The sequence below is a fragment of the Mustelus asterias genome, chromosome 15, assembly GCF_964213995.1.
Source record: "Mustelus asterias chromosome 15, sMusAst1.hap1.1, whole genome shotgun sequence".
In the NCBI taxonomy this organism is placed as follows: domain Eukaryota; kingdom Metazoa; phylum Chordata; class Chondrichthyes; order Carcharhiniformes; family Triakidae; genus Mustelus; species Mustelus asterias.
Genome location: NC_135815.1, coordinates 96,155,608 through 96,182,969, shown reverse-complemented (window position 1 = coordinate 96,182,969; position 27,362 = coordinate 96,155,608). Strand labels below are relative to the sequence as shown.

The 27,362-nt window shown below is 45.4% G+C and overlaps 1 protein-coding gene across 1 annotated transcript in view; it reads right to left on the bottom strand.

Moving 5' to 3' along the window:
• slx4ip (SLX4 interacting protein) overlaps nucleotides 1-27,362 on the bottom strand; it is a 111,411-nt gene that overhangs the window by 45,480 nt on the left and 38,569 nt on the right. Inside the window, 1 exon segment of the mRNA XM_078230357.1 lies at nucleotides 8,493-8,625. Within this exon segment, the coding sequence (XP_078086483.1) occupies nucleotides 8,493-8,625 (133 nt within the window).

Here is a 27,362-nt window from a genome sequence, read left to right as displayed (position 1 = left end):
CAAATTCCTCAACAAGGTTTTAAAAAGCTAGTCTCCTCCTCCAACCCACTCACATACACCACAATTGTCTTTTTTTGTTAGATTTGGGAACCAGAAGAAAATAACTCTTTGGACAGTTTATTTTAGTTACTTTCAACTCCTTCTGTCCATCTACTTTTTAATGGAAAGATGGGGTTAATTGGTTGAAGTGAAGAGGGAAAGGATAAACTTATTTGCATATTTCAAATTACATGCATACCACTCTGGGAACTGATGCACTGAAACCTTTGGCCTGTGAAAGTTTCTCCAGCCTTAAAGATTAACCAGGACTTTCTGACAAGATTGGTAACATTTGACATAATTCTAAAAGGAGCACACACTGGAAGGGAATTAGAAATCAGAATTCTTGAAGTGCAGGGATCTGCTTCTTTTCTCTGCTGTCCACCCATAAGCAAGTCTTTCTGCAGACAACAATAAGAATATGGGTACAAATGCGAACCACACAAGTTAGATAGAACCTTGACCTTCAAAATTCAAAGGTCACATAGCTAGCTGTAAGTCTTGCTGACCTTCCTTCATTCATGTGGCTACCTTTAGTCCCTCAGTGGCTTAAATTTTTACGTAGTAAAAGTAAGGGTAACTGCATCCCTAACCTGTCTTGGGTCACACCAGAGAAAGGAACAAAACAGCACCAGATTATAGTAAAAAAAGAACTACGTTGAAAAAGAATGGCCAACGGCTATGATAACTTTCTATTTCTTTGTTTTTACTTGCAAAGTGAGCATCAGTAAAAGCAGATCAAGTAGCAGTTGAAGTTGAGTCTGTGCTGGTTCAATGCCCTGTGGCAATGTTAGATCTTACCACATCTCCCACAGTCCAATGAACAGTGGACACAGCTATCACATACCATGAAAAAGGCTCAAAAGACAAGGTAATTCAGCAGGGACATCCCATCACTATCAATTACTTAATCAAAGTATTTCTCTTCCTTTCATTAGAACTGTTGCAGCAAACTTTTACTCATCTGCTTCCAGATTCCAACAACAAAGATCACATCGGACACATTTCCTTGCACGCAGTTTTGACCTCATTCCCTCATCATCATTCCCAAAGAAACCATTATCTCCTGTTACTCTCTCATACAAACATAAACAGCATGAAAAGCTTATCAGCTACTCCTGTGGAGATGGGGATTTTTTTGACACACATATAGGCAATGATCAGGTACGAAAGAATACATTTCTATTAAAAGATTTTATCCTGAAAATAGTTTTAGGAAACTCACTCCCTTACAGCAAGTGGAGCTGAGTCCACGAAACGATTGTATGGCGGAGCAGGCTCGAGGGGCGAGATGGCCTACTTGAGCTCCTAGTTATAGAATCCCTACAGTGCAGAAGGAGGCCATTCGGCCCATCGAGTCTGCACCGACCACAATCCCACCCAGCCCCTATTCCCATAACCCCACATATTTGCTCTGCTAATCCCCCTGACACTAGGGTCAATTTAGCATGGCCAATCAACCTAACTTGCACATCTTTGGAGTGTGGGAGGAAACCGGAGCACCCGGAGAAAACCTACGCAGATACGGGAAGAATGTGCAAACTCCACACAGACAGTGACCCGAGGCTGGAATTGAACCCGATGAGGTGGCAGTGCTAACCACTGTGCCACCATGCTGCCCTTATGTTCTTATTACTCAAACTCCAATCACTCTTGTTTATATATGCAGAGCTGGCTCCATGCATCAAAGGTGCCAAAAGAAAATAAAAAAATTGTCTTGCGCACAGCAAAGAAAAAAGTGTTCATCATGTATACCCAAGGTTTTGATCCACTATTTACTTACAAATTATGATACTAAAAAAATTAAAACCAAAGTCAATCCTAATCTTAACTGAATCTGGAAATGAACAATAATCTTGATGAATCCAAGTTGTATCTTTCTCCTATTTAGTTATATGACTGTCAATTCATAACCAGATTCACACTATATCCCACACAAACCTCAAACTTACTGATGGTTACATTTGTGGTAATGTGCAAATATCTCATTTAATGTTGCCTGGACGTTTTGCACAAGCATAATATATTTCATAGAATCATAGAATCTCTACGATGCAGAAGGAGGCCATTCGCCCCATCGAGTCCACACCAACTACAACCCCACCCAGGACCTATCCCCATAACCCCACGCATTTACCCTAGCTAGACCCCCTGATACGAAGGGGCAATTATAGTATGGCCAATCTACCTAGCCCGCACATTTTTGGTGTGTGGGAGGAAACCGGAGCACCCGGAGGAAACCCACGCAGACACGGAGAGAACGTGCAAACTCCACACAGACAGTGACCCAAGCCGGGAATCGAACCCGAGTCCCTGGCGCTGTGAGGCAGCAGTGGTAACCACTGTGCCACCACCGTGATAGATGCTGGCAGACCTGCTGAGTTTTTCCAGCTTTCTCTGTTCTTGTTTCAGATTCCAGCATCTGCAGTATTATGCTTATAATATAACATTTTAAAAATACTTTTATCGATATTGCATTGTTCATTCCTTTCATAATTTTCTCCTATCTTTGATAGTCACATTTCACCTGTGTAAAAGGAACCTTTTTAGAACAAGTTCACCCACATTAAACAGTATAGCTATTTGGATTTACTTATTGTCCGAAGTCAGCTAAACCAGAATGGAATTGTGACAGCACCATGATCTCAATCAACAATTATGCATGACTTTGTGTTTTTGATATCCATACAAATGATAGAGAACCTACATAATATTTTAATAGAACTTAATCAATATTTTAGCACCTCATCTTCAATAGAGGAATTCCACCTTTAAAAATAAAACCTTTCATCTTCTTGCTGTTCATTCAGAAACTAATAATAGCTTGCTAACTAGTCTGCTTCATTGACCAGTCCAGTAAGTGTAGTTGAATGAGGCTAATGTACATTACTGACAAGATGCATTAGGGAACAGAATCTTTTCCATTTGACATGAAGTCACCAGACATAGTTAAACAGGCAGTGTTACATGACTGCACCCTTTTCAGTATATTCTGGTAACTAGGGTGTGAACAAAGTAACTACAAAAAGAAAAATTACATAACCTGCACAGCAATCAATCTCATCAAAGAATAGTAGAAACTGTCAGATGAGGGAAAATGTAGTCAAGTTGGTACTTTCCTTTGCAAAGCACAGAATTTATGAACTCTATACTCACGAGGACATCAGATCGTTATTACCGCTGAAATATCTATATTAAAATTTCAAATGCTAATTTGAGACCAGATACTTTGGCCATGTCACAATTGTCACGGACAGTAAAGCAGTGGAACACATATGGATTAATCGATGTCAGTAATCTCAGGAAAAGGATGCCGTGAGGAATGCACAGCAACTCTGATGTCATGGGGAGTTTGAGCTTCTTGAACAGTGCAAAGCTGATGATTTTCACTTTTGCATTGTGTAGCTCCTGTTGCGTCTTGGCCTTGTTGCAAATTAGTCATGTCTGAACAGACACAGCAGTTTAAAAAGTGGGCCACCCATGTTAATTTCTGATCTGGTGCAAGTTTGCGTGGGTGGATTGAACATACCACAATTCTATTAAGCAAAGAAGAAACTGCAGCTTATTTTGTTAATTGTTTTTTTTTAATTTGCTAGTCCCAAGAGAACAATGTCCACACTATAAAAGATATAACTTGGAAGTAGAGGCCAACTTTCTTTCGGTACCCAGCAAAATAAAAATGTTTTGAGTGCTCTCCAGATTGACATTTATTCTCATAATAACAATAATAACATGGGACGGCACAGTGGTTAGCACTGCTGCCTCACAGTGCCAGGGACCCAGGTTCAATTCCTGGCTTGGGCCACTGTCCATGAGGAGTTTGCACGTTCTCCATGTTTGCGTGGGTTTCCTCCGGGTGCTCCGGTTTTCTCCCACAATCTGAAAGACGTGCTGGTTAGGTGCATTGACCTGAGCAGGCGCCGGCCTGTGGCGACTAGGGGAATTTCACAGTAACTTCATTGCAGTGTTAATGTAAGCCTTACTTGTGACTAATAAATAGACTTTCTTTTTTAAAAAAAGAACAACTGACAATTAAATAGCAGTTAAGATTTCACAACACTTTACAGGAGCGTTATCAGACAAACTTTCACCCTTAACCACAAAGGAGAAGTTATCAAACAACTTGATAAAAAGTTAGGTTTTGAGGGATTTAAAGAAGGTGAGAGAGTGGTAGATGAATTTAGGAACAATTCCAGAGCTTAGGTCATAGGCAACTGAAGGGCTGAAGCTACATCTGCCAGTGGTGAAGCACTGAAAGTCAGGGTTGGGCAAGAGGCCAGAGTTGGACAAGGGCAGAGTTCTCGGAGAATTGTAGGACTGAAGGAAATTACAGAGAGAGAGACACGGCCAAGGAGAGATCTGAGTGCAAGGGTGAAAATTTAAAAATCAAGAACTAATGTCGGTGGGCGAGCACTGAAATGGTGAGTGAACAGAACTGGTGCAAGTTAGGATACAGGTGACAGATTTTGAACGAGCTCAAGTTTACAATGGTAGTGGAAGCAGGGTGAGCCAGGAAAGTGTTGAAATAACTGAGTATGGATAAATGAAAGAATGGATATGGTTTCGGCACAGGTGAGCTGCAGTAGGGGTGGAGATGAGCAACATTACACAGGTGGAAACATGCAGTCTTGGGGAGGGGGAGGATATAGGGTTTGGAAGCTTGGCTTAGAGTCAAATAGGGCATCGAGATTGCCAACAGCCTATATCAGGCTCAGAACAGTGAGCAGGGAAGGCAATGGAGTCATTAGTTAGAGAACGAAGTTTATGGTGGGGACAAAAGCCACTGGCCACTATTGGTTAGCAAGCCGGTAAGATTGCGTGCAGAGTGGAAAATTGAGTTTGCACCCGTTTTCATGCCGCACTCAGAGTTACCGGCACTCTTTTGCCGGCAGGATCGGCCTCATGCCCAGAAAGGGTGCGAAGCTGATTAGCATATTAACATCATGCTTTGCATGACATTAACACATTCGACAGGCCCATTTACGGCTTCATCGACACTTACCTCCTCAGCCCCAGCCTGGCAATGCCCCACCGGGCACCCTGACACTGCCCCCAGCCACCATAACTGTACCTAGGGCAGAGCCAAGGGGGTGGGGCCTGAGTGGGGGTGGAGCCTGAGTGAGTATGGGGCTATGACGGGACAGGAGGCAAGGGGGGAGCTCCACAGTGGGAAGCTCTGCAAACGGGTGAGGGGGGGTGATAGGTGGGGGGATATGCAAGGGGGAGTGCGTGCTGGGAGGTGTGCAAGGGGGCCTGTGGAAAGAGTGGGCACGGAGGGAGTCATGACAGGGGAACTCATCAGTTGGATCCTGATGCCCGTGACCCATGTTGCTATGGGGGTGGGGGGATTACACTGCCACCTATGATGAGGGGGGAAATAATGTTTGTTGGGGGTGGGGGTGGCAGGAAGTCTCCCAGTCCACTGGAAGATCAAGGCACCCTGAGCAATGCACAGCTAGCATCACCAGCAAGCTTAGGCACTCCCCCCCTTCAACTGGTGAGAATCGCACTTGTGTGCAAAATAGTGACAGTGGGCCCAATTTTACCATTGAGTTGGGCCCGTTTTCGGGAGAGAAAACTTGGTAAAGTCAGGTATGAGGCAAATAGCATGATCCACGCCCGCGTCCACGCACATTCCCACTTTACCAAGGCCCGGAAATGGCTGCAATCTGAACCACACCCGAAACGGGTGCCACATCAATTTAAATGCATTTGCATGCATTAAATTAACTTAATGAGCTGGACGCCCAACCTTACCAGCATTTCCCCCTTTACCATTGCATTCGCCCGTCCAGATTCGGCGCGAAACAGACATACTCGGCAAAGGTCTGTTTCGGGCGCTCCAACTTCTGAAGACGTAAATTCAGAGCTTCCAGCGGTTCTCTAACTCAGATCGATGGTGGGGGGGTGGAGGCGGAGGCAGGCCAGATGGTTCTCTAGTGGGGGAGAAGGAAGACAGATGGTTCTCTGATTGGGAGGGGGGCTGGGGGGAGGTCCGATCATTCTCTGATGGGGGGTTCTGGGGGGGGGGGGGGGGGGGGGGGGAAGAGGGGAGTCCGCTACCACTGTATGGGCGATCGGTGGGGGGGGAAAGGGGGGTCCGCTGCCACTCTGTGGGATCGGTGGGGGGGAAAGGGGGCAGGGGGTCGCGATCGATCTGGGTAGGGGGTTGGATAGGGGGACAGTTATGTTGTGAGGGTGGGGCGATACCTGTGGGGGCCATCGCTCTCGGGCCGCTTTATCCGCTTTTTGCGGCCTGGGAGCGATGTGGCAGGGGAGCGTTTTAAAATGTTTTTCCCACTGCGCATGCGTAGTTGAAAGCTCCGATCGGAGCTGCAGCATTTCGGATTCAGCGTGATTCAGACTCACGATTTTATTTTCAGGCTAAGTGCGTATGGGGGCACCTGAGAGCGGGTTTACAAGTCGGATCTGAATTACGCCCAGATTCAGCACTTAGAATCAAAATGGTAAAATCGCCCCAGTGTGTCATAAGATTGCACTGTCAAACGCGTCAAAAAAAACAGGTCTGAAACACACACGTTTTCTCACTCGTTCAATATTTTGAATTTTTTTCGTAAGCTTGCGCCCACAGACTTCAGAGCATCCAACAGTTAAACAGAAAATTTCTGCATCTCCATAACTGGATGTCAGACTAGCAGAATGACAAAATTGAGCATTATTAATAAATATGTGTGAAATCTGAGAAGTGGATATAACAAAACTTCTATTCTTATTTTCATAGATCATAAAATGCACAAAACTGCATGTCATAGTGGAATAAGCACTGTACCTCATAGGAGCGTTATCAAGTTCTGAATTAAGACTACTCCTCGAGAACAAAACAATCATATTTAGCAATGTATCTGTGGCAAATAAATATCTGATTGGCTGAACTGGTCAGCGAATGCATTCCACCAGAGAAGAAAATGTTCACTGCATTGTATTTTATTAGTAGGGTGTTTGACATTTGGATATGTTACAGTCAACCTACCCCAAATACCTATGAGTATTATATAGTACAATTTTTCGAGGCTGGCTGAGACAACGAGGGGGCAACAATGGGAGATGGCAGTCCTTGGCCTTGGCACTAAGCTTTGAAATTCACTCTCTAAACATCTGTCTTTCTACCCCTCTCTCTCTTCCTTAAAAATGTTCCTTAATACCTATCTCTCTAACCAAGCTTTTGGTCACCCGTCCCCAATTGATGTCTAAACTTGCTTGATAATGCCTCTGTAAAGCCCCTTGGTTTTATTAAAATAAAGACGTTGTATAAAGACAAGTAGTTGTTTGTGCTGGTGTAACTCGGATTAGTTGCCTCCTAATCATGCCCAACTCATAACCAGGTCTCTATATTGGCTACTGGATACCCTTTAAGCCAAATTTGGGCTTTTACCTAACTTGTTTTACTTTTTATGCTATAAGATCATAAGACATAGGAGCAGAATTAGGCCACTCGGCCCATCAAGTCTGCTTTGCCATTCAATCATGGCTGATTTTTTTCTCATCCCCATTCTCCTAACTTTTCCCCATAACCCCTGATCCCCTTATTAATCAAGAACCTATCTATCTCTGTCTTAAAGGCACTCAATGACCTGGCCTCCACAGCTTTCTGCGGCAAAGAGTTCCACAGATTCACCACTCTCTGGCTGAAGAAATTCCTCCTCATCTGTTTTAAAAGATCGTCCCTTTAGCCTGAGGTTGTACTCTCTGGTTCTAGTTTTGCCTACGAGTGGAAACATCCTCTCCACATCCACTCTATTCAGGTCTCGCAGTATCCTCCAAGTTTCAATAAGATCCCCCCTCATCCTTCTAAATTCCAATGAGTACAGACCCAGAGTCCTCAACTGTTCCTCATACAACAAGCTCTTCATTTCAGGGATCATTCTTGTGAACCTCCTCTGGACCCTTTCCAAGGCCAGCACATCCTTCCTTAAATATGGGGCCCAAAACTGCTCACAATACTCCAAATGGGGTCTGACCCCAGAACCTTATACAGCCTCAGAAGTACATCCGTGCTCTTGTATTCTAGCCCTCTCAACATGAATGCTGAAATTGCATTTGCCTTCCTAACTGCCAACTGAATTTGCACATTAACCTTAAGAAAATCTTGAACAATGACTCCCAAGTCCCTTTGTGTTTCTGATTTCCGAAGCATTTCCCATTTAGAAAATAGTTTATGCCTCCATTCCTCCTTCCAAAGTGCATAACCTCAGACTTTTCCACATTGTATTCCATCTGCCACTTCTTTGCCCACTCTCCTAACCGGCCCAAGTCCTTCTGCAGCCCCCCGCTTCCTCAATACTACATAGGTGTAGGTGCTAAGTGTATTTCAGTGGTTTTACGGTAGTTTTGTGGTGATGATTCATGATTAGACAATACAGTTTAAGATTCAGCCCTAATTTCCATGATGATTTCATTCTTGTCAGTGTGCACAGAAATAAAGAGTTTCTTACCTTTAATACACAGTGGGTTACTGGGTGTCAGTTCTTTGCTTGGTTTAGGTTGCATGTTACCACGCTGTTTTCTTGCTTCAAGATACTGTTTGATCCTCAAATCAATATCTTCCTTTACAAGTGCACTAACCTCCTACAAATAATAAAGAACGATAAAACTACATTTTGAAATTATTCAGATACTTTTGTTCTCCATTTATATTAATTTTTTCCGAGATAATACTTAAAATTACACTTTTATTCTTTGAGTCAAATATTCCATTCCAGAGAAATAACAAGGTCGATTTTCTGACTTCACGCCCCTGGCGAGGAGTTTAGTGTACATCAGGAATTCAGGCATGGAGACCAGAAATCCTGTTAAGTCTGCTGATACCTATGCCTGAATTCCCGACGTGCATTATTCCTGCCAGGTATGCACAAACATGGGAAATCTTTGCTAACATCTGAGTAATCCAATACTTCCTTATTCCATTTTGTTTTCCTTTTGGTCTTCCCACGCCATGTATAATCTGCAGTTGGATGTGTGGAAGAACCAGCTACAAAACCAAGGATAACACCAGCCATATTTTCACTTTCCATGCTGCTCTTCATTCATTGCCTCCCACAGCAATGTGACTACGACTGGGAACTCTTTAGCGAATAAAACAATTAATTCCGAGTCCTACCTGCCATACTAAAGTACCAATCAAACCTTTTCACACCTGAAAGCTCTTGTGTACACTCTTTAGAGAGAAATAAAGAATATGTCATGTCACTAAGGTATGAAAGAGATCATAAACTTTTTAAATCAAACTTTACTTGCTGCTAATTTTAAAAATTGACTTTGCAGTCTTTCTTAAAACTGTCCTCAACCACCGAAGCCAGGCAGGGTCCCTTCCCCCGGCGCACACCACATCCATGGCCATTACCATTCTGCGCATGGCATGTTTGGTGTAGGTCACCAAGTCCCTGATGACATTTTCCAGGAAAACTTTCAGGACCTCCTATGGACCTTCTCGTAGATCAGCTCGGAGATGCGCTTGGCACCCCCGTGGAGAGCCAAGCGCTGAATGGCCGGCTTGGTGATGTCCTGGATGTTGTCACGGAACACTCTGCGGTGCCCCTTGGCTCTGCCTTTGCCCAGCCACTTACTGCCTTTCCCTCTACCCAACATGATCCGCACTGAGCTATCAAACTGGACTTTGCTGGCCTAAAAACATGGCTGCTAGGGGTCACACAATTTGCAAGTTGGCTACTGTTCTGGGAACTTCCAACAGTAATAACAGGACCAAGCTCAACCCTCATCCTTGTAGAATCTCACACATATCATTACATGGGCCAATTACAGCCAGCAAGACAAGGGAGCAGCTGAAAGTCTGTCTCCCCAGCCTGGACTTATAACAAAGAGAACCATCGAACCCCATTATACCTGCAGAGGCACTAATAGTCACCACCTATCCAAAGATGAACAATGGATTTTGATAAGAACTTGTTTACTTGAAACAGACTCATCAAAAGGTAACTCCCTTGGCTTTTGGAAAGTTTTAATGGTAAATTCCTGACTACCCAAAGCTGTCTGCAGTTTTAACCTGGTGTTGTTGTTAAAACTCTTACTGCAGTTAAAGAAACAGCCTGTCAACACCAAAGCAGGATTCCAGGCTGACGAAACACCTGCCTCAAGTCTAAACCTCCTCGAAGCCTGGCTCTCTGGAGGATTCCTGCAATCATCTGTAGAATGGATCAAATCTCCATATACCAACCCACTTTGCTGTGCTATCACCAACTTTAAAGGCACTCTGCAATTCCTGTTTTCAGCTAGCTGAACTCACCTGAACCTTAATTCCTTTGTGATAGAACTCACATTGGACTCCTACATTCATGCATGGAATATATATATCCATCTCTTTAGTTTTTGTTGATTTCGGTTATTTCTAGTTATAAAATATTCTTTATCTCATTCTTGTATGGATATATGTAGCCACAGTGACTATTCCTCGGTTTTGAATGCATGAAGAAACAATACTTCTGACTTAACCCAAGGAGAGTTTGCTGTGAGTCATTTTAAAATTGGCTTCACAAAATAAGCGGATGTGGAAACACGCCACACCCGATTAAACCACCTCTGCTTATGGTCAGTGAGTGCATTTCCTTTCTGTTTTCAGGCAGGTGTAGTACAGACAATTCCAGATATGCCTGGGAGTTGTTCCACTGGATCTCTAGTCACCTCTAGGATTTCCCCATCCCTTTGGCCAGGCATATTCAAAGTGGGCGGCACGGTAGCACAGTGGTTAGCACTGCTGCTTCACAGCTCCAGGGTCCCGGGTTCGATTCCCGGCTCGGGTCACTGTCTGTGTGGAGTTTGCACATTCTCCTCGTGTCTGCGTGGGTTTCCTCCGGGTGCTCCGGTTTCCTCCCACAGTCCAAAGATGTGCAGGTTAGGTTGATTGGCCAGGTTAAAAATTGCCCCTTAGAGTCCTGGGATGCGTAGGTTAGAGGGATTAGCGGGTAAATATGTGGGGATAGGTAGGGCCTGGGTGGGATTGTGGTCGGTGCAGACTCGATGGGCCGAATGGCCTCCTTCTGCACTGTAGGGTTTCTATGATTTCTATGATTCTATGATTCTAAATGTTTAAGATGGAAACACACATTTGATTTATTTTCCATTGCTAATACTTTAAAGCACTGGGAGGCAGGAATGTTGTTGTTATTGTGGTGTCCAATATAACTAAGGCAGTAAAGGACCACTTAAACTTTAAAAAACTTAATTTAGTTGTGTAATTAAAAATAAAAGTCTAGGCACAACTATTTACCAAAGTTAGATAGTCGTTTCAATTGGAGATTACAATTATTTGTAAATTGAATAGTGTAGATTATTATTTTGAAATTGTTATTTTGTAAATTTCCTATAAAATAGACTTTGATTTGATTGATTATTGTCACATGTATTAACACACAATGAAAAGTATTGTTTCTTGCGCGCTATGCAGACAAAGCATACCGTTCATAGAGAAAGAAATGAGACAGTGCAGAAGGTAGTGTTACAGTCACAGCTAGGGTGTAGAGAAAGATCAACTTAATGCAAGGTAAGTCCATTCAAACGTCTGACAAAGAACAAAGAACAGTACAGCACAGGAAAAAGGCCCTTCGGCCCTCCAAGCCTGTGCCGCTCCTTGGTCCAACTAGACCAATCGTTTGTATCCCTCCATTCCCAGGCTGCTCATGTGACTATCCAGGTAAGTCTTAAACGATGTCAGCGTGCCTGCCTCCACCACCCTACTTGGCAGCGCATTCCAGGCCCCCACCACCCTCTGTGTAAAAAACGTCCCTCTGATGTCTGAGTTATACTTCGCCCCTCTCAGCTTGAGCCCGTGACCCCTCGTGATCGTCACCTCCGACCTGGGAAAAAGCTTCCCACTGTTCACCCTATCTATACCCTTCATAATCTTGTATACCTCTATTAGATCTCCCCTCATTCTCCGTCTTTCCAAGGAGAACAACCCCAGTCTACCCAATCTCTCCTCATAGCTAAGACCCTCCATACCAGGCAACATCCTGGTAAACCTTCTCTGCACTCTCTCCAATGCCTCCACGTCCTTCTGGTAGTGCGGCGACCAGAACTGGACGCAGTACTCCAAATGCGGCCTAACCAGCGTTCTATACAGCTGCATCATCAGACTCCAGCTTTTATACTCTATACCGCGTCCTATAAAGGCAAGCATACCATATGCCTTCTTCACCACCTTCTCCACCTGTGTTGCCACCTTCAAGGATTTGTGGACTTGCACACCTAGGTCCCTCTGTGTTTCTATACTCCTGATGACTCTGCCATTTATTGTATAACTCCTCCCTACATTATTTCTTCCAAAATGCATCACTTCGCATTTATCCGGATTAAATTCCATCTGCCACCTCTCCGCCCAATTTTCCAGCCTATCTATATCCTGCTGTATTGCCCGACAATGCTCTTCGCTATCCGCAATTCCAGCCATCTTTGTGTCATCCGCAAACTTGCTGATTACACCAGTTACACCTTCTTCCAAATCATTTATATATATCACAAATAGCAGAGGTCCCAGTACAGAGCCCTGCGGAACACCACTGGTCACAGACCTCCAGCCGGAAAAAGACCCTTCGACCACTACCCTCTGTCTCCTATGGCCAAGCCAGTTCTCCACCCATCGAGCCACTTCTCCTTGTATCCCATGAGCCTTAACCTTCTTAACCAACCTGCCATGTGGGACTTTGACAGCAGCAAGAAAGAAGCTGTTCTTGAGTCGGTTGGTACATGACCTCAGACTTTTGTATCTTTTTCCCGATGGAAGAGAGAATGTACAGGGCGCGTGGGGTTCTTGATTATGCTTTGCTGAGGCAGTGGGAAGTGTAGACAGAGTCAATGGATGGGAGGCTGGTTTGTGTGATGGATTGGGCTACATTCATGACCTTTTGTAGTTTCTTACGGTCTTGGGCAGAGCAGGAGCCATACCAAGCTGTGATGCAACCAGAAAGAATGCTTTCTATGGAGCATCTGTAAAAATTGGTGAGAGAATTGGGCTGGATTATATACTGAAGGTGGGCTCCCTACACCCAGTGTAATTGTCTGGGGCGAATTCACCTCCACTAACCTGGCTTGAACACTTTAAGGATCTTTAATCAATATAAGGCAGGTCTTCCACTTTCTCCAGGAGTAAGTCCCACCTCACAGAGCTGCCGCTCAATTGGAGCAAGAGCAGCAGCGAGGAATCCTGCTGGTGTTGCAGGTAGGCCAAGGAGGTGACATTCAGCGATGGATCCAGGCATCCAGCGAAGTCTGAAATCTCACAGGGATTGGGAGGGCATGTTGGACAGGGAATTGGGGGGAGACAAAACTATGGGGAGGCTGGCAACAGGCTCCTTTAACTGATCATCAGCCCACAGGGTTAAATCTGCTGGGCTGGACATTGAGCATCAGCCTCTCCTCTCACCCATTAAAACCAGACTGGCAGCGAGCGAGAGCCTTAATTGGGCATTAATTGCCTACTTGGGCCTCAGTTGGGCCATGGGCAGGCGACTTACCCAACACTCCCCCAATGTTCGTAAATACCCAGAGGGTACAGGGTTGGGTGGCTAACAGCGGAAGTGCAGCTAATTGCACGGCCTGTACTGGTCTGTTCTCCTGCGTGGACAGTCCATAAGATTTAGCCCAATTATATTGAACAGACTCAAATACATAAAATGATCAACAGCGTTAAATTGCAAAATACTAATATTTTCACTGATTTTCACTGAAGGTGTCAATGCCAGGCAAGCTAACTAATATTAGACCTCAGAAATCAAATATGTAAATGCCATTACTTTACCTTACATGATCACAGCGCCCCACTAAATCCTCAACTCCACTTTCTCGCCTTCTCCCCATAAGCCTCAATTCCCTCACTGATTAAAAATCTGTCCATCTCATATTTAAGCCCTCTGCGGTAAAGAATTCCACAGATTCACTACCCTTTCTGTTGCTTCCTGGAATGTGGTCTCTCGCCTTTGTAACTGATCTAGATCTTGTCCACTGCAGCGGCACCGAGTGTGCCACCCAAGGAAGAGCCCCACAGCTCAGCCTGGTGGCCCTCACACACTGCCTCATATCAACCCCTTGCTGTTCCTTGAGGAATAAGGGTTCAAAACTTTCCAATCATATACTTCTAATAAAGATTTAAACCCATCTGACAACACAAAAGAATCCAAAGAGCAGTTGCACTGGAGATAACATCACACAGATGTTCATCTTGTAGCGGCACACTGCCACATGAGTGGGAGGTTGACTCAATCTTGAGAGAAGAGGATCCCAAAGTACAAGATCATAACACCTTCAGTTGACCAAAACATTCACATATCCATCCAATGAATTTCAATAAGTGCAATTTATTTAGTGCTGGCACACCTGTGAATTAGGAAACATAGAAACATAGAAAAACTACAGCACAATACAGGCCCTTCAGCCCACAAAGTTGTGCCGAACATGTCCCTACCTTAGCGATTACTAGGCTTACCTATAACCCTCTATCTGACTAAGTTCCATGTACTTATCTAAATGTCTCTTAAAAGACCCTATCGAATCCACCTCCACCACCGTTGCTGGCAGCCCATTCCACGTACCCACCACCCTGAGTGAAAAACTTACCTCTGACATCTCCTCTGTACCTACTCCCCAGTACATTAAACCTGTGTCTTCTTGTGGCAACCATTTCAGCCCTAGGAAAAAGCCTCTGACTGTCCACTTGGTCAATACCTCTCAACATCTTATACACCTCTATCAGGTCACCCCTCATTCTTCGTCTCTCCAAGGAGAAAAGGCCAAACTCACTCAACCTATCCTCATAAGGCAAGCCCCCCAACCCAGGCAACATCCTTGTAAATCTCCTCTGCACCCTTTCTATGGCTTCCACATCCTTCCTGTAATGAGGCGACCAGAACCTAGCACAGTACTCCAAGTGGGGTCTGACAGGGGTCCTATATAGCTGCAACATTATCTCACGACTCCTAAACTCAATTCCTCGATTGATGAAGGTCAGTACACCTTACGCCTTCTTAACCACAGCCTCAACCTGCACGGCTGCTTTGAGCGTCCTATGAACTCGGACCCCAAGATCCTTCTGATCTTCCATACTGCCAAGAGTCCTACCATTAATATTATATTCCACCATCCTATTTGACCTGCGAAAATGAACCACCTCACACTTAACTGGGTTAAACTCCATCTGCCACTTCTCCGCCCAGTCTTGCATCCTATCAATGTCTCGCTGCAACTTCTGACATCCCTCCACACTATCCACAACACCTCCAACCTTTGTGTCATCAGCAAACTTACCAACCCATCCCTCCAAAGAACAAAGAACAGTACAGCACAGGAAACAGGCCCTTTGGCCCTCCAAGCCTGTGCCGCTCCTTGGTCCAACTAGACCATTCGTTTGTATCCCTCCATTCCCAGACTGTTCATGTGACTATCCAGGTAAGTCTTAAACGATGCCAGCATGTCTGCCTCCACCACCCTACTTGGCAACGCATTCCAGGCCCCCACCACCCTCTGTGTAAAAAACGTCCTTCTGATATCTGAGTTATACCTCGCCCCTCTCACCTTGAGCCCGTGACGCCTCGTGATCGTCGCCTCCGACCTGGGAAAAAGCTTCCCACTGTTCTATACCCTTCATAATTTTGTACACCTCTATTAGGTCTCCCCTCATTCTCCGTCTTTCCAGGGAGAACAAGCCCAGTTTACCCAATCTCTCCTCATAGCTAAGACCCTCCATACCAGGCAACATCCTGGTAAACCTTCTCTGCACTCTCTCTAAAGCCTCCACGTCCTTCTGGTAGTGTGGCGACCAGAACTGGACGCAGTACTCCAAATGTGGCCTAACCAGCGTTCTATACAGCTGCAACATCAGACTCCAGCTTTTATACTCTATACTCCGTCCTATAAAGGCAAGCATACCATATGCCTTCTTCACCACCTTCTCCACCTGTGCTGCCACCTTCATGGATTTGTGGACTTGCTCACCTAGGTCCCTCTGTGTTTCTATACTCTTGATGGCTCTGCCATTTATTGTACAACTCCCCCCTACATTAGTTCTTCCAAAATGCATCACTTCGCATTTATCTGGATTAAATTCCATCTGCCATTTCTCCGCCCAATTTTCCAGCCTATCTATATCCTGCTGTATTGTCTGACAATGTTCATCGCTATCCGCAAGTCCAGCTACCTTCGTGTCATCCGCAAACTTGCTGATAACACCAGTTACACCTTCTTCCAAATCATTTATATATATCACAAATAGCAGAGGCCCCAGTACAGAGCCCTGCGGAACACCACTGGTCACAGACCTCCAGCCGGAAAAAGACCCTTCGACTGTTACCCTCTGTCTCCTGTGGCCAAGCCAGTTTTCTACCCATCTAGCCACCTCTCCTTGTATCCCATGAGCCTTAACCTTCTTAACCAACCTGCCATGAGATCTTTGTCAAATGCCTTACTGAAATCCATATAGACGACATCCACGGCCCTTCCTTCGTCAACCATTTTTGTCACTTCCTCAAAAAACTCCACCAAATTTGTAAGGCACGACCTCCCTCTTACAAAGCCATGCTGTCCGTCACTAATGAGATTGTTCCGTTCTAAATGCGCATACATCCTGTCTCTAAGAATCCTCTCCAACAACTTCCCTACCACGGGCGTCAAGCTCACTGGCCTATAATTTTCCGGGTTATCCCTGCTACCCTTCTTAAATAACGGTACCACATTCGCTATCCTCCAATCCTCAGGAACCTCACCTGTGTCCAATGAAGAGACAAAGATTTCCGTCAGAGGCCCAGCAATTACATCTCTTGTCTCCCTGAGCAGTCTAGTGTAGATGCCATCAGGCCCTGGGGATTTGTCAGTTTTAATGTTACCTAAAAAACCTAACACGTCCTCCCTTGTAATGGAGATTCTCTCTAACGGGTCAACGCCTCCCTCTGAGACACTCCCAGTCAACAAGTCCCTCTCCTTTGTGAATACCGATGCAAAGTATTCATTTAGGATCTCCCCTATTTCCTTGGGTTCTAAGCATAATTCCCCTCCTTTGTCCCTGAGAGGTCCGACTTTTTCCCTGACAACTCTTTTGTTCCTAACATATGAATAAAATGCCTTAGGATTCTCCTTAATCCTATCTGCCAAGAACATTACGTGACCTCTTTTTGCCCTTCTAACTCCCCGTTTGAGTTCTTTCCTACTCTCTCTGGAGTGACATCAAAACTTTTTAAAAAACTTTCCTAACCCTGCCACTGCACCTTGATTCAGCCCTGACATTCTCAACAGAAGTGCAGACAGCCTGCTGACTGCTACGTCCTGATGCCTACGATGACCTTGGCAGATGTCCTCTGGTGGCCCAAGTCCTAGAGGGTTCCAGCCTGATATGGGTCTCTCCCAGTCAGGGGCAGATGCCCACAGTGGCCTGCGCTGCTGGAGTGGGGTGGGGAAAGGTAGGGGATCCTTGGAGAGTCATGTGTGGAAGCTCCCGGGGTGTCCAGCTGATGCTCATCCTCCTTGTGGGTACTAGAGGACCGCATTCTGACTCCTGCAGGAGATAGCGCACCTGGAGAGAGATCAAGGTGCCTCAACGCCATGTCACCTTCATCCGGATGGTGCCCTTCAGAATATGTGGCCATAGAGTGCAGGGCTGAGCATAAATCCAGCAAGCTCTGCGGGACGAAGGCCTCCATAATGGTCGCCAAATTTCCCATGGTGGTCTCGAGATGCTTGCATGTTGAAGACATGACATCATACAGAATGTAGATGGACTCTAGTCTGCTGAGTGACTCTGGAATCTCAGCCTGATGTTCCACTGCCAGCCGTTGCATCTACACCATTTAGATAACAGCCGCTCCGAGAGGCTCATCATCTGACTGTAACTGAGCGTGTGACTTGTATCCAGCAGCCCTCCGAGCCCTGTCCCCGTCTCCAACTGCTGCATGGACGTTTCAGAGAGGTGTTCTCCAGAAAGTGACCTTGAGTCTAATCTAGAGCTGTGCCCCACCGAGATGTGTGTCCTTGGTGACGGGTGCAGTTATGCTCTGTGATGGATCTTTGCGAGCCCCCTCATCCTCAGATGTGCTTTGGGGGCTCAGGCCACTGCTCAGCTGCCTGGAAGGCTCACATTGATTATCGGGAGTTGATGAAGTGATGGTGTGGAGATCTGTATTAGATTGTTGAGGGAGGCCAATCTCCCCTTCCTCACAGGAGCAATCCCTGTCCACCCCAGCAAAGTTAGCTGCAGCCTCCTCAAAGTCAGACAGGGTGAGGATCTCTGCCACACTCCCCCCCCTCTCTGGGATTGCTCGCGCTTGTTGTATGCCAACTTAGCCCATATGAAGATAAAAGAAAGGCATGTGATTCGAGGAAATGGAGCAGAGGTTGGGTGAAACGCAGGTTTCCCAGTGTGTGTTGAACCCTCCTGAGAAGGACCTAGGATGGAGTGTGAACAACATGACAGATTAGGTGATGGTGATGTGAAAGTGTCCATGAGAGAATGAGCGTTGATATGTGCTCCCGCTAATAGATTTATGAGCGCCGTGAAGAGAGTAGCCGTTTGAGTACATGATACCATGATGAGAGTTTTATATTGGAGGAAGTTGAAGGATGAGTTGCCCTGGTGGAGCAGATGAGATCATTCATCTGCTTCTTGGACCGCATTGAGCTTTGGGTGCAGTTGCCAGCTGCAATGCCCTCCTGGGTGATGGCCTCCCAGGCCAGTGGGGTGACGTTCAGGTGCTTCCTGAAGCCATCAAGTGGATAGAGAATATGTTTCCACAAGGCAGGATGCCTTGGATCAAGGCAACAAGGGCCTGGTGGCTGAAACGGGGAAGTGCCTTCTTCTTGATGGAGTTGGCCCTTCACTTCTGGCAACTTGAGCAGTCTCCTGCTAACAGGTGGGCTTGGAGAGAATCATATGAGTGTGTTGGCCTAGCGTTTAAGTATGGTGCCTGGACCGTTGAATCCTCCAGCTGACAACAGGTGAACAAATGAGCTCCCAACCTGCTATGTGATTCAGAGATACTGCTCATGGGTAATTAACTAGGCCGCAAGCGCGGAATTGGTCACAAAATACACCATTCCAGCCAGCCAGAACTGCCCGCCACCACACTTAGACTAAAAAAATGGAGAATTCTGCCCCAAGTCATTGTTTCTACTGGCTTGGGAACCTGGAACGCATGGTCTCAGTATAAGGGTTGATCATTTAGGATTAAGACAAGGCAAAATTTCTTCACTCACAAGATTGTGAATCGTTGGATTTCTCTCCTTCAGAGTATTGTAGATGCTCCATCATTGAAAATATTAAAAGCTGAGATAGAGAGATCTGGTCTTTCAGCAACTAAGGATTGTGGTAATTTGGCAAGAAAGTGGAGTTGAGGTCGAAGATCTGCCATGGTTGCATTCAATGGCAGGTTCGATGGGTCATATGGTCTACTGCTGCTCCTATTTCTTACACTCTTATACGCAGTGGGTGGCATTCTTACCTCGGAGTTAAAGCGTTGTAGGTTTTAAGGCCCATTCCAGAGAATTGAGACCTAAATCTAAACTGACACTCCAACATAGTACTAGAGCAGCACCGTACTGGATGAGAAGTTATATATAGACCTTGTCTGCTTTTTCAGGTGGATGCATAAGAGCAGGGGAATCGACATCAGTATTTATTCCTCAATCAACACCTGATTGTCTAGTCATTTACCTCATGGTTGTTTTTGGCAGCTTGCTGTGTGAAAATTGGCTGCTGTGTGGTTCCTATGATAGTGACCACATTTCAAAAGTATTTCATTGGCTGTTAAAATATTTTAGGACATTCTGAAGCCATCAACGGTGCAAGCTCTTTCTTTCCTTTCTCTCTTCCTCAACCTTTTCCGATCCATTATTTAAAAACATACAATTTCAGTTCAGTTTCTGAAAGTGCATTATGCATCATCTGCAGCAGGTTAGTCAGTTGGTTATTTTCAATACACATTCTGTAAAAACAGTCGAGCTCTCTCTTTCAAAAGCTACACATCTTGGATTTGCTAGGCTACTTTGTCCTACCATTCACAATATTTTCCTTCCACTTTAAAAATTTGCAGAAACTTTGGTGTGCTTCATTTGCCAATCGAGAAACAGTAAAACTTTGTTACGTCTTCATGAGACACGGTGTTTCGGCAGTGACTGAGCTCACTTTGTGACAAACAAGCCTAAAATGCCAGGCATGTTATATGCCTGGTGATAACACTACCATATACAGAACATTAGTTATCTATATCACTCTCATCTTACAATCTTTCTAGCCTCTATTGTACTGACGCTACTATGGTCAGTCCTATTTTGAAGAATGATAATGCCTCTAATTTCTCAGAAGAATACGGAAATTTGGCATGTCAGCTACGACATTCACCAACTTTACAGATGCACCACAGAAAGCATTCTTTCTGGATGTATCACAGCTTGGTATGGTTCCTACTCTGCCCAAGACCGCAAGAAATTACAAAAGGTCGTGAATGTTGCCCAATCCATCACGCAAACCAGCCTCCCATCCATTGATTCTGTCTACACTTCCCGCTGCCTCAGAAAAGCAATCAGCATAATTAAGGACCCCACGCACCCCGGACATTCTCTCTTCCACCTTCTTCCGTCGGGAAAAAGATACAAAAGTCTGAGGTCACGTACCAACCGACTCAAGAACAGTTTCTTCCCTGCTGCCATCAGATTTTTGAATGGACCTACCTGGCACCAAGTTGATCTTTCTCTACACCCTAGCTATGACTGTAACACTACATTCTGCACTCTTCTCCATGAACTCCTTTTCTTCTCTATGAATGGTATGCTTTGTCTGAATTGCGTACAAGAAACAATGCTTTTCACTGTATACTAATACATGTGACAATAATAAATCAAGTCAAATTATCATTAGTCCTAAACTGCAAACATGCTGCCTAACAAACTCTGTTTCTTGCATTGGCATCGAGAAATAATGCAACTTCCATCTCCTATTTGAATTTATCTTTTCTAGGAACCTCAAAACAGTGGAACACTTTACCTCCCACTATCTTTCCTTCTTGGTACAATCTTCAGACTTTAAAACTCATGCTTTACAAAACCATTTTGACTTTCCTGATTATATCCTTTCTTGTCTTTGGCAATGGCCTGTACAATGGACCTTGGTCCTTTGCATTGATTTCTCAATCTAGAAACAACCTTGAAATAAGGAAGAGGGTGTCTGTAACTTGAACACTGGAATGGCAATAACTTTGAAGTGTCACGAAGCACGGAAATTATTAAAAAATGTAAAAAGTAAATTTATCTACATGCTTCATGGAATAACAGCATCTCTATTTTGCCAGGTTAACATTGGTGTAATTTACTTGCCAATTATAACATAACTTAATGGTTACTTAAGTGGTAAATGTTGGACAACTGTTATGAATTTTAGAACGACAATGTTTAACATAGTTTAACATAGTCCAAAGATGTGCGGGTTAGGTTGATTGGCCATGCTAAAATTTCCCATTAGTGTCCTGAGTTGCGTAGGTTAGAGGGATTAGTGGGTAAAATATGTAGGGATTGTGGTTGGTGCAGACTCGATGGGCTGAATGGCCTCTTTCTGTACTGTAGGGTTTCTATGATTTCTATGATAGTTTGTCTTTGAAAATCAGCAGGTTCTTTAAATTCAGCATTAGAAGAATCACAGAATCCCTATAGTGCAGAAGGAGGCTATTTGGCCCATCAAATCCACATCGACAACAATCGCACCGTATCCCCGTAACCCTACAGGGAGAATGTGCAAACTCAGCACAGAACATGCAAACTCCGCACAGTCAGCCAAGCCGGGAAATGAACGCAAGTCCCTGGCACTGTGAGGCAGCAGTGCTGACCACTGTGCCACCGGGAGGGGGTGAACATGAATATTGGGGTGTTGGGGGTGGGTGGGGGGAGGGGAGGAAACAGAGGCAGGACATGTGTTGGGAGGAAACAGTGAGTGGAGGGGGCATTCAGAGGCAGGACTAGATGGTGGTCAAGGAACAGAGTGGGATGGTGAAAGGCTGTCCCAGGGCAAGAGTTATAAGGTTGTCCAAGGAAGGGTCAGAGACCATTCTGGGACTAAGGTCACAATGTCAAGGACGACTTCAGGGCATATTGAAGAGACTGTCCTGGGGATGCAAGGGTCATATTAGACGGTTCTTCATGGCATGGATGTCTTAGTCCTGGTCTTAAGTGGGGGATGCCTCTTTGGGTAGCGACTGTGTGGCGTGCAGGGCATGGACGGTCAACCTAAAGAATTTGATCCTGGGGATTCAAGACACGGTATTGTGAGGCAGAGGGCACAGCATCTTTCAGAGAGGAATCTGGATCCTGTAAGTTAAAAAGTCACAATGGAGTCCCAAAAAGTAAGGGTGCATGTGATCTCGAGAAGGGGAGGGGTCAGGTCGGGCATCAACATTATAGAGTTCAGAGGGAGAACAGGAATATCCATAAGGACAATGATGGGCTCAAGAGTAACAGGGAAGGTTGGATAGTGACAGGAGCAAGTGAAATTAGGAGACGGTGAATATGAGTTGGATATCTCCAAAGATTGATTGGTCATGCTAAATTGCCCCTTAGTATCAGGGTAAATATGTGAGGTTATGGGGGTAGAGCCTAGGTGGGATTGTGGTCGGTGTAGACTCGATGGGCCAAATGCACGGTAGGAATTCTACGATTCAATGGATAGGGAGAATTTGGTGGGTGATAAGGGAGATTGGATGCTGTGGGCTCATGGACGAAAGTCAGCAGCACTACTTTTAACGCAATTTGAAAATAAAGCTAGGGGAAAAAAAATCAATTTGGGAGAGGAGTCTCCCCTGAGGCACTTGCTGGAGGTATTCCTCTGCCTTTTCTTACATTGACCATATCTGGCCAATGTATACTGGATGCACCCTCACTGGGAGAGGCCTTTTGCACAGGAATGATCTGTCTCCTTTCCAGCGAGCTCTGCCGCATGCCATCATGGAAGGAGAGTGCCCTCAGTTCTGGGTCCCCCTTCCAGTCTTTACTCTCTCCCTCCCCTGTACGTGATCTTGTCCCATATAGACAGGTGGGTTAACTGTGAGTACAATGGAGGAAAAACAGTTCAGAAATATGCACACCCCTTGATTCTGCTGAGACCTCTCTATTAAGGGATTAAGACATCATTTGTGTAGGATTTTAAATGAGATGGTGAATATACAGTGGCTGGCATACATTCAGTGCCGATGCCCAGTCTGCTGGTATTGTGTGACATCCCCGTAGACTCTAACCCTTAGGCTGCCTGATGCCCTTATCAGAGTGAGAGTTGGTAGAAGTTTCACTTAACCTGGCAGAATGCATCAGTCATTCTTTTCCTGTGCTGCATGGCAGTCTGGATTTGTTGGCCCTGAGTCCTGACCTCCCTCCCTAGCCACATCTTCCCAGGTCGGTGTGGTCAAGTGGGAGGACTTCCTGCTCCCATCCTGAGGAAAGAGGAGTTCCTGCCTTTCATAGATGGCCTGGAGGAGGATCCTCAGATAGGCCTCACTGAACAATGGAGTGGAGGGTTTTGTTCTTTTGAGCACCACTGGCGAGCTGAATGAACCAGTTCACCAGGCCTGCAGATGTCGTTTAAATCTGGCATCAGGACCTCCAACCCCATGGTGGGATGACGAATCCTTGCCTGCCCCGCCATGAGGTTCAATGATCTCCTTGTTGATACATAATTAATGAGCAGAAAAGCAGAAAATTGCGCAGACTAATCCGACCCACTTCCCATGGAAACCATGACGATTTTCCCGCTCGCCACCCCACTTAGTCTCCCGAATGGAAAATTCTCCCTTAGATTTATAAAGCTCATCATGCTTCTCACAAGAATTCTAAAAGGTTCACAACAATTAAGTACCACCACTTTTCACAATTTTAGTCAATTTAACAAGATGTAGCATTTTACTGGTATGTAAAAATAAATATTAATGAATTGTGATCATGACTGTTGTATGATTAGCACGATAACTACAAGACTGCTGTTGGTGTGATACCCAGTAGTTAACTGTGGCTCATTAAAAAGGTTCTGGGAGAATTTATTGCGGCCCATTAACCCAATACTGCTGGTTCCAGCACAGCAGATTCATCAATAAAGCTGCAGAAGCCATTGCAAGGCCAAACAGTTGGAAACTATATTAAAGAGGCATTTAAACTTGCAATTTCAGGAAGACCAGGCATAGAGTTTACTTAGTAAGACTGTTGTAAATTGACAGACATCCAGAGTGCAGCAAAGCTGTTCTGAGAATGAGAAAGTAGAAGCATTGCTAACAGCAGCATTGGGCAGTAAGCAGGTTTGGTATGAAGCCTTAAAGGAACCCACCGAGTGGTCTAGCAGGTTTGGGAATAAATGGCAGACAGGACAAATATAGTTTCAAGAAACCAGTGGGAATGAAGAAACATGAAAGAAAGCAGCTAATGTAAGTCTAAAATGCAGTTAAGTGCACCAAATCTGCATCTATTCTTTTATGGGGTGTGGGTGTCACTGGCTAAGCCAGCATTTTTTGCCATCCCTAACTGCCCATAAGAAAGCAGGTTTCTTGAACCTGGTGCAATCCATTTGGTGTAGGAACACCCACACTCCTGTTAGAAAGGGAGTTCCAGGATTTTGACCCAGCAACGGGTGCTGTACAGTTTGAAGGGGAACTTGCAGTTGGTGGTGTTCCCGTGAACCTGCTGCCAATGTCCTTCCATTGAGTCTCTTGCAGCAGAGTTGTTTTGTGCCACTGCTGGTTTGGGGCAAGGGTGTTGGAGATGGTAGAGCGGATTAGTCGGTGGTCAGTCCAGCAGTCGTCAACTCCGGTCGGGGCACGGGTGATGTGGACATCTTTGCAGTCCCTTGCTTGGATGATGATATAATCTATAATCTATTAGGTGTCAGTGTTCGGAGACCTTGCCTCGACTGACTAATATATTCTGGGTCTAGTTGCAATACACAACTGGAGGTTAAAAAGCTAGCTGAGAGCGCTGCCCGGGGCTTGCTCGCCTGCCTGTATTTGTCTGTTCATCTGTTTGTGCTGTAAGGAAAAGCAGTTGGAAGTTTTCCAACACTGAAGGTATGTGATACAGCACCTGAAGCAGTGCTTCTGGAGTAAAGAAATAACCATCATTTGCAGGAATATCTAAAAATCTCTCCGAATGTGGAAATCAACTAGCCAGCGAAAAGGGATCATGGCTGGAAAAAAGGACTGAAATATCTTTACCAAACCACAGAACATGTTAATCAAAGAATCAATTGCAGAAGTCAACTATACTGGAATTCATTTGCAACAGCTGCAACTCTTCATCAACTACTCCTTGCAAGTCAAGGACTGTTCCGTATCATTTTTTATTTATATTTAGTTACTCTTGGACGAAGTTCTTACTTCTAATTTGTATGAATGTAGATGCATGCGTTTTACCATTTCTCCATACCTTTTTAGCAGTCAATCAACTTATTCTATCTTAGCTCATGATGTGGAGTTGCCGGTGTTGGACTGGGGTAGGCACAGTAAGTAGTCTCACACCACCAGGTTAAAGTCCAACAGGTTTATTTGGTAGCATGAGCTTTCGGAGTGTTGCCCCTTCATCAGGTGAGTGAAGAGTTCAGTTCACAAACAGGGTATATATAGACACAAACTCAATTACAAGATAATGGTTGAAATGCAAGTCTTAACAGGTAATAAAGTCTTTACAAGTGCAGACAATGTGAGTGGAGAGTGGAGAGAGGTTAACGAGGTGTGAATTGTCTCCAGCCAGGACAGTTAGTGAGATTTTGCAAGCCCAGGCAAGTCATGGGGGTTACAGATAGTGTGACATGAACCCAAGATCCCAGTTGAGGCCGTCCTCATGTGTGCGGAACTTGGCTATCAGTTTCTGCTCAGCGATTTTGCGTTGTCGTGTCGTGAAGGCCGCCTTGGAGAATGCTTATCCGAAGATTAGAGGCCGAATGCCCTTGACTGCTGAAGTGTTCCCCGACAGGAAGGGAACACTCCTCCTGGTGATTGTCGAGCGGTGTTCTTTCATCCGTTGTCGTAGCGTCTGCATGGTATCCCCAATGTACCATGCCTCGGGACATCCTTTCCTGCAGTGTATCAGGTAGATAATGTTGGCCGAGTCACAAGAGCATGTACCGTACCTGGTGGTTGGTGTTCTCACGTGAGATGATGGCATTCGTGTCGCTGATCCAGCACGTCTTGCAGAGGTTGCTGTGGCAGGGTTGTGTGGTGTCGTGGTCACTGTTCTCCCGAAGGCTGGGTAGTTTGCTGCGTACAATGGTCTGTTTGAGGTTGCGCGGTAGTTTGAAGGTAAGTAGTGGGGGTGTGGGGATGGCCTTGGCAAGATGTTCGTCTTCATCAATGACATGTTGAAAGCTCCGGAGGAGATGTCGTAGCTTCTCCGCTCCGGGGAAGTACTGGACGACGAAGGGTACTCTGTCCACCGTGTCCCGTGTTTGTCTTCTGAGGAGGTCGGTGTGGTTTTTCACTGTGGCGCGTCGGAACTGTCGATCGATGCGTTGAGCGCCATATCCTGTTCTTACGAGGGCGTCTTTCAATGTCTGTAGATATCTGTTGTGATCCTCCTCATCCGAGCAGATCCTGTGTATACAGAGGGCTTGTCCGTAGGGGATGGCTTCTTTAACGTGTTTAGAGTGGAAGCTGGAGAAGTGGAGCATCGTGAGGTTATCCGTGGGCTTGCGGTACAGCGAAGTGCTGAGGTGACCGTCCTTGATGGAGATGCTTGTGTTCAAGAATGCAACCGATTCTGGAGAGTAGTCCATGGTGAGTCTGACAGTGGGATGGAACTTGTTGATGTCATCATAGAGTTGTTTCAGTGATTGTTCGCCATGACTCCAAAGGAAGAAAATGTCATCGATGTATCTAGTGTATAGCGTCGGTTGAAGGTCCTGTGCGGTGAAGAGGTCTTGTTCGAACCTGTGCATGAGGATGTTGGCATATTGAGGTGCGAATTTGGTCCCCATGGCTGTTCCATGTGTCTGGATGAAGAACTGGTTGTTGAAGGTGAAGACATTGTGGTCCAGGATGAAGTGAATAGTTCCGACAGATAGATCAACAGTTCCGACGCGCCACAGTGAAAAACCGCATAGACCTCCTCAGAAGACAAACACAGGACACAGCGAACAGAGTACCCTTCGTCATCCAGTACTTCCCCGGAGCGGAGAAGCTACGACATCTTCTCTGGAGCCTTCCACATGTCATAGATGAAGACGAACATCTCGCCAAGGCCATCCCCACACCTCCACTACCTGCCTTCAAACAACCGCGCAACCTCAAACAGACTATGGTACGCAGCAAATTAACCAGCCTTCAGGAGAACAGTTACCACGAGACCATGCAACCCTGCCA